The sequence below is a fragment of the Fundulus heteroclitus genome, unplaced genomic scaffold (assembly GCF_011125445.2).
Source record: "Fundulus heteroclitus isolate FHET01 unplaced genomic scaffold, MU-UCD_Fhet_4.1 scaffold_651, whole genome shotgun sequence".
NCBI classification, from domain to species: Eukaryota; Metazoa; Chordata; class Actinopteri; order Cyprinodontiformes; family Fundulidae; genus Fundulus; species Fundulus heteroclitus.
In genome coordinates, this window is record NW_023397090.1 from 27,761 (window position 1) to 39,959 (window position 12,199).

Below are 12,199 nucleotides of genomic sequence, written 5' to 3' on the forward strand. Positions count from 1 at the left end.
CTGCAGCGTCTTACTGAAGCAGAAAGGCGTCCTCCCTGTTAAACTGATTGATATCGTGCCACATTACAACCACAAACTTTATTTTTCTATTGAGATTTTATGTGGTCGACCCAACACCCAAGACCATGAGGTGGAAGGATATGAGGTGGAAGGACAAGCATCAATAGTTCTCAAATCTTTTAGGATATTTTTTTTTTTTTTTTTGCAGAACCACCTTTGGCTTAGCCTCGTGAGACCATCCTGATCTCGCGAGCTTTCAAGGTTTCACTCGCAGATCAGTCTGGCTACTCTCCGTTAAAGAAAATTTGGAGCCGTTCACCAAACGAACGTCCAATCAGCGTTGGCTTTGAGGCGGGTTGAGGTGTGACGCAACGGGAAGCGCGTCAGTTCAGTCTAAAGAACATGGCGGCTTCAGCCGATGAAACTAGCGTTAGCGCGGCTATCGAGCAAGTTTTATCGGAATTACAGAGTATTTCTTTGCTGAGCTAACGAGCCTTTACCTGCAGCAGCAAGAGTAGCTTGGCTTGTGGTTGTGTTTTCGTCGTCGCTCGTAACAGAGTGACGACGAATCTGATTGGTTTATTTGGCCCGTCTATCACCAACATAGGCCAATCAGCTAACCAGTATTTTCGCCCCTTCCCAAAATTACTTCAACGGAAGGTTTCCAGATGGATATGCGGAGCAAATCTATCTGGCGGAGTCAGGTTACCTTTGGCTACAGTTGCAAGTCTTTTCATGTATGGCTCCATTTCTATTTCTCAGACTGATTTTTCCCCACCAATTTTTCTTTGCAAAACAGCTTTTGACATGGTTTTATAAGCAACCCTGCTTTGAATGTCCCTATGGCGTTCTCTCTGACCCGCCTGCTGTTATCCTTGGTCTTCATGATGCCGTTTGCTCGCTAATAAGCTCTTAAAGGAAACGCTATGTCCTTTGGAGAAGAGGTGGATTAACACTGATATTAAATTACTCACAACTGGACTTTCTTTTGTACTGGAGCTAAATTAGGCTTATCCAAATCAAAGGGTGTGAATGGAAATGTACTCCACACTATGCTGATTTTTTATTTTTTAGGACTTTTTTGAAGCCCAATAAAATACACTGATGTCTTTGATGAAGTGAGAGAACTGAGTGAAACGTGAGAGAACTTGGGTATGAATTAATTTAAAAAGGTGCCATGATGACAAAAACAACTCCTCTTGTTTCATACAAACTTCAATCAGAGTTACTGGCGAACAACAAACTACCTCGTTTATCACTTAACACACACCTGTCTGTAAACCCTCACTAAGCCGTTTCGGCCAGGCCCGTATTAAGACAATGTGGTGCCCCTGGGCACTATACCTCAAAGGCCCCCCCCTAACCCGTGCTGTCCTCCGGTCAAAAACATCAGACATAATCAAGGGGATTTCTGTAATGTAATTTACTATTTACTAACTTACACAACTACATGTAGGCATATGAGCAGAGAGCAATATTCAAATATCTCATTTTAAAATGTTGAAATCAAAAAAATCTTGATTTATTTATCATTTATTTTTATTGTGACATCAGTGTTCACAAAACGAATAATGCATGGTCTTTCAACAATTTCAAGTAAATAATATAACAATTTATGAAAAATATATTTTTAAAGCATGTGTCATGTGGTGCCCCCCCATGGTTGGTGCCCCTGGGCACTGGCCCTTATGTATAATCCGGCCCTGGTTTCGGCGTGTCACTTTTTATCAGTAGGAGGATCCAAATTTTTGACTCAAAGAGTAAATTAATAATTACTTCTTCATTTATTTACTTTTTGTTGCTAGATTTCATTTAAAACTGTTTGTTGGACACCATCATGACTGCGTACCAGAATGAAGAGGCTGAGAATGAGATTGATTTCAGATTAAACTCTGTCCGTACCTCGTATAATATTAGTCGGAGCGAAGCGTTGGCGTCACATATTTGCTGTAGAGCTGATGAAGCGGATCCTGTTGACGCCGAGTTTTCTCCTGGAACCTGCACAAAAAAACCATAAAGGAGGAGCTTCATGTCTGGGGATTGCCGTTAGCTATTAATGCACCATACTAGCCAAAAATAACAGTTTTATTCATATGACACAGAAACCAGGGCCTGAATAGATGAGGAACATTTTTAAGAAGTAGTGTTAGCTGGTACTTTGTTATAGGGGGCCTCAGCAACCCCACACCACTCATATTTTCTCGTATTTTCTAACCGTTTTCATTTTCCTTCCATCTTGTGTGCTGATCCTGTTTTGCTGCGCCTCCAACACCGTTTTCAAAGAGCTCCGTTTTTTGGAGATTTGAGTACATTGGATTCCCTGCCGCTGATTCTCCACATCATCATCTTCGTGGTTAAGAGAGCTAAGTAACACAAAAACAGGACAGGTGTTTAATATGGTTGAAGAAACTAAAATTTCTACACACAAGAGTTTTCTCTTTAGCCGGATGTTACCCAGTTGCTGCTTCTGGAATCTCCTCGTGTTTTTTAGCTGCTGCCAAACCACTAAAGAGACTTGGGCTGACGTCTTTTTGCTCTTTCAGCCTGCTTAGGGTGTCCTGGTAATGAAAATGAGAACAAGCTTGATGGATTCTGGTTTCTAAAGTAGCCGTGTTTCTAAATAAAACACGTCAAAGGTTTCTACACTTTTAATTCACTTGTTATCCGTGGACACTTACTGGATGTGAAATGTCAGCCGGGGACAGAGACAGAAGGTCATTCTCCTCCTTTCTGAGCTCATCTGATGCTTTTTTGGTACAAAACGGAGTTATGGGTCTTGAAGGAATCAGCCTCGTGTCTCCCGCTGTCGCTTCCACCAAAGACGAGTTCATTTGAGGACTGATGTCGACGATTTCCTGTTTTGATGCTTCTTGTACGTCTGGAGTTGTTGTAACGTGTTTATCCGTTAGCTCATCCTTTGTCACAGTTTCAAGACCAACGATTTGACAAACGTTTGCCCTTAAGTCCACTTTAGAAGATCCGGTTCCAGTATTCTGAGATCCAAAGTGGTCATGAAGCCCAGGCTTCACACCTAAAACACTCGGTGCAGGTTCTTCTGAACAGTTTTCTGCTTGAGGAGCTGTGCCCTCCATCTCCTGAAAGACAAATTTGATTATTTAACTCTAAAACCCCACCAGGTTTTTGTTATAAAGAAATGCTCATGTCACAGTGCTTCTAATATCTTTACCTTCACAATTTCCTGAGGCTTGATTTCAGACATATCCTCCCTTTGTTCATCGGAAAGTTTAACCATCTCCTCCAGGTCCTAGTGGATTTGTGGAAAAATAACAATGCAGCTAAAATCCCTGCCCACACATTTATTCAAACACGTCCTTCTCATTTTGAGTGCTTGGATGAAAGGAAGGCTTTCTGAGGAGGATTTCAAGCAGCTGCTCTTGACAGTGGAGGAGTGGGTTTATAGGGTAAAACAAAAACCTGCCTTGTGCAGCTTCATTACATGTAAAATATGTTAATTCAATTAGTAGCAAAGAACACATGCATGAATCCATTTGAAAATTATCAAGTTGATGAAAAGAAAAATATTAATTAAAAAATGTCTAAGATGTGAGATGTTCATCCCAAAAAGCATTTTATCCCTTCTTCAGAAACAGAAATGTCAGAATTTTTGTGTTTGTTATGGTTGAAATAGTTGACTGAAAATAAAAGAAGATGCTCAATGACCCAATAGTTTAATAGTTTCTCAGATTTACCTCTGGAATACTGCCTGTTAGTGTGTCAGAGGAAGAAGAGTGACAACTCTCATCTCCCTCATCCTCTTCTTTGTCTGAATAAGTCACCTCAAAATCCTCCTGATTTCAGGGACGAGAGTTAGTGAATCACCAAACATGTGAGTTTAATGAAAATGGAACAATAAGTTGCCTTTCTGATCACACAATCACCGTGTCATTAATGTAATGCTTCTTTCATGGATGAATGTTGCTTTAAAACAATTTTAGCAACATGAAGAGTCAAATGGTTAAAATGACTTTATTTTGGTGAAACATTATTTAGGTTAACTATGAAGATGGTAAATATTTGTACATTTGGAAAGATGGGTGGATGTACAGTCGTACATATGGACAGATGGATGAAGAACAGATGGATGGATGGTTTTATGGACAAATTGTGGATGGATGGATGGATGGATGGATGGATGGATGGATGGATGGATGGATGGATGGATGGATGGATGGACAAATGGATGGATGAACAAATGGATGGAGGGATGGATGAACAAATGGATGGATGGATGGAGGGATGGATGAACAAATGGATGGATGGATGGAGGGATGGATGAACAAATGGATGGATGGATGAAGAGATGGATGAACAAATGGATGGATGGATGGATGGATGGATGGATGGATGGATGGATGGATGGAGGGATGGATGAACAAATGGATGGATGGATGGAGGGATGGATGAACAAATGGATGGATGGATGAAGAGATGGATGAACAAATGAATGGATGGATGGATGGATGGATGGATGGATGGATGGATGAACAGACAAAATGGATGACGGAACAGATAATGAGTGATGATTAAATGATGGATGTATGGATTGATGGATGAACAGATAAATGGAGGGATGGACGAAATGATGGATGTATGGATCGATGGATAAATTGATAAATGGAGGGATGTATGAACAAGTGGATGTATGGATGAACAGATAAATAGAGGGATGGATGGATGGATGAACAAATGGATGGATGGATGGAGGGATGGATGAACAAATGGATGGATGGATGGATGGATGGATGGATGAACAGATAAATAGAGGGATGGATGGATGGATGGATGGATGGATGGATGGATGGATGGACAGACAGGTGGGTGGGGGATGGATGGATGGATGGATGAACAGATAAATGGATGGATGGATGGATGGGTGGATGAACTAAACTGTTGGGAATAAAGTCTGAAAATGCAAAACCTTTTCTCTACTTATTCAGACCAAAAGAATCTGTGACCAGTTTATTACTTTTCTACAGTCTAATGCTGCCACCCTAAGATCCAACGGTGTTAATCGGCCTCTTTTACTTTTTTTAGTCTGACTTTAATGTGTTAAGACCTTCATATCAAGGTTCAGCTAAATCCAGAAAAAAGGCAACAACAACTTAAAAAGGTTTCAGCAATTAAGATTAAAGTGTTGCTCCACCAGTTATAAGTATATAATAAATCAGAAGTTTATGACTGATTCATTTCTCAGATAATAACTTTTCAAATCAATCACCCCATAATGTGGATAAGCCTTTTTTTTATCGTGTATTACCTGGAAAAAGCGTCTATGTGCAGGGTTCTCCAGGGTCAGCATCTCTTCAGGACGATCAGAGACTGACATAATATCAAGATTCTCAGTTGTTTCTTCCTCCCTTTTGTTCTGTTTGGTAAGAACAGTTAAAAATAAATCATCACACTTGTTTTAATAGGATGCAGAGAAACTGTTTGACAAAACTGGACATATTAAGACATAAATTTTGGCTTTACTTCTTTGTTGCCAACCAAAGCACTGTGCTAGCTCCTAACTTGTAATCCAAGGTTAGCAATACTAGAAAAAGAGAACCAACTTTACACGTATAGTCTTTCTTTACCCTCCTTATTCCTACAAAATAAGCGAACATAACCCCCATTTTAACACACAATGTGGCATTCAGGTGGGTACAGTCCTACCTCCAGCAGAGACATTTGCTCCCTGGTGATTTTTTCCACCTCGTCCAGCTGGTCAACCAGCAGCCTGGCTTTGGAGAAGACCACAAGGTTTTCAGTTCCTTCAGGGAGGTGGATCTCCTCTTTCCAGGTCTCCAGGTCTTCCAACCTCTTCTGCATTGACTGAATCTGGGTCAGGATCACCTGAAACGGCAAAAATCAAACTTCACGATGGGTTTTAAAGTAGCCATGTTCTTCTGACGACCGAATAATTAGGATTTGTACTATTGCTAATTTACTCTGTTCTATATGTTCCTAGCAGAGCACTTCGCTCTCAGACTGCAGGTCTACTGGTGGTTCCAAGAGTCTCTAAATGAAGAATGGGAGGCAGATCCTTTAGTTATGAGGATCCTATCCTGTGAAATCAGCTCCCAGTTTTGATTCGTCAGGCAGACACCCCGTCTACTTTTTAAAATTTTCCTTTTTGATAAATCTTACAGTCTGAATTACTTAGGTTATCCTGACCTATCCCAGTTATTACGCTGCTATAGGCTTAGGCTGCTAGAAGACACAAAGACCACTTTGTCTCACTCTACTACATTCTCCTACTACTCTCCCATTGACAATGATTTACTGTTATCTCAGCTTTTAACTGTTTTCTTTCCGTTTTCTTTCCATAGTAGCTACATCTGGCCCGATGTTCAATTTAGCTGTGACAACACCCTGAATGGGGGCATTGGCTGAGCTATTCCTGCCGACAACTTCATGTTCTACCTTAGATTTCTTTCCTGTTAGAGGGAAGTTTTCCTCTCCACTGTCACTACATGCATGCTCAGGATGAGGGATTGCTGCATTGTCAACAACACAATGTAAGCAATTGTCCACTGTCACTACATGCTGACCCAGGAGAAGCGAATGCTCCAAGTCAACGCCTCGATACTATCTACCAGGTTTCTTTAGATACAAAACTTTTTTTCAATCTGTATAACGTCTGACAAGCAACAAGTTGATGCACTTGAGCTGACAACAAAACTGTGAATCCAAATCCGAGATGGACCTGGTATTAACAACCATTTACAAGTTATCCTGTCTGACCGCTTGTAAAACAGACGCAAAAAAAACCCCAAAACATTATACATCACCATATTGGTGAGGGCAGTCAGAGCTGCATCAGCAGTATTTTACCTCGCAGTGTTGAAGATGTTCTTTTTGTGTAATCTGTGCATTGTCCATCGAGTGTAAAACGGTCTTGATAGTTGAGACGTTCTTCTCCATGGCTTTAATGTCAGCTTCAACCACCTCCACTATCTGAAAGAGAAAGTGACATAACTTAAAAGTATTTGAATTGATTGGGAGCTTCTTGTACTGCTTGATCTCTTTATTATCTAACTAAAAATCTAACTTGGGCCCATTTCATCTGGTACTGACTCATAGCGTGAAGATCCACAGCTCTTATTTCAGTTCAGCCTAAGATTACTTAGTTTGCATTACACTGTTTTTACTGCAGGTGTGCTTGTGTCAAGCAAAAAAAAAAATACAAATCCAGTGTGCTTAGCATCTAAACCCGTTCAAATTCGGATTAAGATTAAATATTTCCACAGCATGGCTTAACATCAAAATTGTATTTTATTTAGGGTTTTTACCGCAGCAGCCTCCCGGAGTTGATCGAGCGGCTCAACGACGATCTGTTGCATTTCCTGAACCTGTTGGTCTCTTTGGTCCAGCTTCTCTTCCTGCGCGCTGATGTCACACACGGCAGAGATCTCTGCCAGCGCTGATTTATAGACCTTCAGGGTGCTTCTGATCCTCTCGGAGTCCTCCAGGAGCAACTATTGCAGAAATAGCAACCCAGCAGTAAAATCAAACACTTAGTTTAATTGTGTGATGCAGTGATGTGTGAGTCCTACATTAAGTTTTCTATAAACTTTGTTTTTGTTTTAAGACTCTGAACTACATTGGAACATTTAGGGTATGAGTAAACAATTATAGCACAATACAAGGCTGGCATTTTGGTCTGCCGTTCAGATCCATCCAGGGGAGGCAGATCATCTGCCATTACCCTTTCTAACATAGAAAGGATTCCTGGATCAATGTGTGCTTCTGTGCTTTTTTGTGTCTCTGCTCTGTCTTCTCTAACCTCCAGTCAGTTAAGGCAGATGACCCGTTCACACTGAGTCTGGTTCTGGTTCTGCTGGAGGTTCTCCTCCCTGTTAAAGGGGAGTTTTCCTCTCCACTGTCGCCTCATGCATGCTCAGTATGAGGGATTGCTGCAAAAGCCATCAACAATGCAGACGACTGTCCCCTGAGGGTTTACGCTCTTTCAGGATGAGTGAATGCTGCTTGGAGAGACTTGATGCAACCTGCTGTGTTTCGTTAGATTAAACTTTTTGACAATTCTGTCTCCATGATTTGATTGAATTTGACTTTGTAAAGTGCCTTGAGATGACATGTGTGGATTGAATTTTTGTACAACAGAGAGCTTTAGGGGAACATGGGACCTCTGACCTGAAAATACTTGACATGATTGTGGAGACTTTTGGCCGTTGTAAACATGCAGGGGGTGTTGAGCCATGACTGCGCTTCATCTAGCCAGCCAGACGCTCTGTGAGAAATGTCTTCAAACCCCTGGAGGCAGCTGGGAATCTAACATCCGAGAAGGGAAAACACAAGGACACATTTTTATATGATGTTGCATTGAGGACGATTTCCAGTGCTTGTTAAGTTCCGTCACCCCCAGCGGCAAGTAGACAGCCAAACAAGTAAGTAGAGGAAGGAAACCTTGCTGAGGAAGGCGGTGCGGTTCTCAGCCATCCGGGATGCGTTCTGGTAGAGCTGGGATGGTTCTGTGAGCCGGTCCATCAGAAGCTGGGCATCATCAGGCTGGTCCTCTGCGAGGTCCTGCACTTCACACTCAAGCAACATTAAGCTGCTGTGCCATGCATCCAGTTCATCCCACACACACTGGAGAACAATGCATAAGCTTTGTCACAACAGTGTGGATCAAATTCTGTGTACATTTCTTTTTTGTGATTAGTAATTAGATATATCTTAAGCACCGGTTAGTTGGTCTTGTAGCGTCACGAAAAATATTTATGTCCAGAACATTTTTTCTCAAGGTCTGTTAAAGTGAATCAAAAGTTCTAAAAAAGCAAATAAAGAAATGTGGCTATGTCCAAAATATTAGACAAACAATTACGGAATTATGAAATAGGTTTTCACGCAGACAGAAACAAAATGAAGACATAAAGACCTTGAGGACATCCTGGGCTTCTGTAATTGTTGGACTTTTCTGCTCCAATAAGGCTGTTACTCTGTCCAGACCAGAACCCAGCTCCCTCACTCTTTGGGAAAGTTTCCTAACTGGGCTGTCACTCTCCAAAAGCTGTGGAACACAAACATTTTGTTTATGAAAAATAGATTAGGGAGCGATATTTCCTTTGTCAGTACAGATGAATGCTAAAGTCACCATTTCTTCTGCTTTCTGTACAGATTGTCCAACATTTTGCATCTTCTTTCCGATCCAAGTCGGGATTTCTGCATATCGGCTCTCCAGGCTGTCCGTGATATGTTTCAGCTGGCTCTTTAGGGATAAAACCTTTTCTTGCAGCTTTAGTGCAAAAAGACAAAAAAAATCTGCTTATTTTCCAGTAAATAATAGCTCAATCTTTTATAATCTATGTGCTTTTATCTGTATAAAGATGTTTTTAAATCAACCACCTTCCCTAAAACATATCAAATTCTTTGTTTACATAGTAGTGAAACATAAAAAAAATGAGCTGACCTGTATCTTGCTTGGATTTGAACTTGTTTCCAACTCTGGTAAATCTGCAAACAGCTTTTTCTCAACATCTTCTATTTCTTCTCGAACTTGCTGCCTTTCTTTCTCCTCTCCCTCTGCTGCAGCCATGAGAAGCAGGTTTCTCTCTTTCAAGCTGCGGGGATCGACAATGTTTAAACATCTATCTCACAGCTTGCTCCGATGACTTTATTTTACACAGCCAAATGTGAAAACTAGTTCCACCTCCTGATGCTCCCTCGGATCTTCTCCAGTGCTTTGCCGTTGGGTCCAGGGATACTGGAACCCTGGGAAAAGGATAACCCCGAAGCGTGCTCCAGCTGACGTTCAAGGGACAACAGGGCCTCCTGCTCCTGCTCCAAACCAGCCTGGTGCTGCTCCACCAGAGCCAGAAGCTCCTGTGGCTCGTCCTGAGAGAAACTCACAGTGGAGGGGTCTGGAAGCTCAGCCTGAAGGCCCTCCAAAAAACTCCAACTTTCCTCCATCTAAGGAAAGTAGAACTGAACCTTCAGTGACTGTGATATACACCAATGAGTTTATTTAGTCTAGGAAAGTCATAGCAGTGAGTAGAGTTGGCTTGTGTCTTTATTCTAAGAGCCCAACAGCTTGTTTGCATCAACGTCACTTTCTAACCAAACGTATTGTAGACTTAGACAACTTTATTTGTCATTTAGCATGCACAGAGTGCGTACCAGTGTTGTAGTACTCGAGTCCGAGACTCGAACTCGAGTCCGAGTCATTAGCTAAATTTAGAGACTCGTGACTTGACTTGGACTTGAGCACTGATGACTCGAACTTGGACTCGGACTCCTACATTCAGATCATTCTGACTCGGAAATTGAGAAAAAGACTCGACTTTTTTTATATTATTAGGCTATAATTTTAATATGTCATTAGAATATTATTTGGTGTATGATTTTAATATCTAAATTATTAGTGCAATATGGTGGAGTGTGGATTTGTTTTTTTTTAGTTTAAAAACATGTAGGCTATGCTTACTTTAATGCGGAACTTGGACTCGACTTGATCAATAAGGACTCGACTTGGATCAATAGTTACTCGACTCGGACTTGACTCGGATGAGTAGTGGACTTGACTCGGACTCGACTCTGATTTTTTTTAATGACTGGGACTTGACTCGGACTTGAACACTGGTGACTCGAACCTGGACTCGGACTCGAGGCATAGTGACTTGACTACAACACTGGTGCATACAGAACGAAATTTCGTTGCATACAGCTTGTAAATTACAGTATATTACAGTATAAGGTGCAGCAGTGATTTAAAAGTAAACAATTGAAATGTAAACAATGCAGAAGAGAGACAGCGTGCAATCACAGTGTACAGGTGAGTATTTTTAAAACCATTTGTATGCACAGAACTGATTGTGCAAAGGGCATTTGTGCAAGAATGCATTTAGAAACTAAGAGTTCGGCAGCATTTGTAATGCTAGATAGAGACGCAGTGATGCAAATGTGCAAATATGCGAATGTGGTGCAAATGTGCAAATATGCGAATGAGGGAGTCCAGTTTATGGTTCAGCAGTTCAACAGTCTGATGGCACCTGTGCAAATATTTGTGAGTGATAAAACTCACACTTGCCGTGACGTCCATCCATTCCTCTCCCCTCTGTTCCGTGTGAGCCAACAGGGCGCCAACACCACGTCGTAATGACGTCCAGCGCCTCCAGAGGGCGCCAAGCTCGCCGTCCTTTCCAACTCCGCAACCCTGCAGAGGACATCCAGCTCTCAGGTCGGCCATCTTCCCAGCCAGGTCTTGAAGGTATTCTGTCAGAACCTTCGCAAATAGATAAAGCCTGAATTAACATTGAGTCTAGATTTTCATCATGACCACAATGTGACTGCCAAGGTCAGTTTTAAAGTCAACACCACAGCCAAATAAAAATATTTCATTGTTTAAATCTCTTATTACAGGTTCTAGCAGTTCATCACCAGTAGACTACATCTGACCTACCTTAGCTCTTTCCTGCTGGGTGATGCATTCATCGTATGATGTCACTTGCTCTGACGCACATTCTGAAAGCTTGGCTTCCAAATGGGAAACTTCCTGTTTTATGCCTTCAAGCCACTTTTTATGGGTTTCTTGTCTTGCTTCACATCTGTCAGAACAGGAAGTATAAACAAAACAGTCACAAAAACTACATAAAATATACAAATGTATGCTTAGATATCTACAGTAATATGTACTACACTCAGTACCTCTGCAAGCACTCCAGCCTGAGTTTTGCCTGAGCTTCCAGCACAGCTCGTCCAACCAGCAACTGGCTGAGGACGCCTGGTATGAAGGAGCTCAGTCTCTGGCCAAGAGAGGCAACGTTGCTGGGGTACTTTCTCCACAAGACGGCAAATGTAAGCTTGAAAGCCATCTGCAACGACTTCTAAAGTCTGTTGGGTCTGTCTTCGCTCCTGGGCACAATCCGAAAACCCTCCGGGAGCTGATAGGAAGGACGCCTCAGCATTGTGAAGGAAGCGTGTCGCTCCTTGAGCAGCCCACTGATAATCTTTTAGGGATTCCCTGGCCTCAGACAGACTGACCTGATGGACACATGCAAAATGTAAAAAACATCCAAATGAAAAGATTAAAAATAAGCTATCAACCTGTCCGTCTGCTTACCAGCCATGAGTTGCACTCTTGCATTACAGCATCTCCAAGAGAATACAGCTCATTGCAGTCTTCCAGGTTAACGTCTTTCCGCTCCAGACCTTTTAACACTCGCATCCCGGACTCAAC

At 41.8% G+C, this 12,199-nt stretch overlaps 1 protein-coding gene across 1 annotated transcript in view; it reads right to left on the minus strand.

Annotated features, from left to right (window-relative positions):
• The window catches only part of LOC105935410 (nesprin-2), a gene marked incomplete at its 3' end in the record, with an annotated part of 38,588 nt that extends 26,654 nt beyond the window's left edge, over positions 1 to 11,934 (minus strand). The window contains 19 exon segments of the mRNA XM_036133649.1: positions 1,903 to 1,998; positions 2,216 to 2,363; positions 2,455 to 2,558; positions 2,679 to 3,095; positions 3,188 to 3,265; positions 3,711 to 3,809; positions 5,279 to 5,386; positions 5,677 to 5,856; positions 6,838 to 6,960; positions 7,296 to 7,481; positions 8,158 to 8,295; positions 8,431 to 8,613; positions 8,903 to 9,034; positions 9,119 to 9,259; positions 9,434 to 9,584; positions 9,674 to 9,933; positions 11,045 to 11,245; positions 11,423 to 11,567; positions 11,668 to 11,934. Of these exon segments, the coding sequence (XP_035989542.1) occupies positions 1,903 to 1,998; positions 2,216 to 2,363; positions 2,455 to 2,558; positions 2,679 to 3,095; positions 3,188 to 3,265; positions 3,711 to 3,809; positions 5,279 to 5,386; positions 5,677 to 5,856; positions 6,838 to 6,960; positions 7,296 to 7,481; positions 8,158 to 8,295; positions 8,431 to 8,613; positions 8,903 to 9,034; positions 9,119 to 9,259; positions 9,434 to 9,584; positions 9,674 to 9,933; positions 11,045 to 11,245; positions 11,423 to 11,567; positions 11,668 to 11,834 (3,057 nt within the window).
• Positions 11,935 to 12,199: the final 265 nt, after the last annotated feature.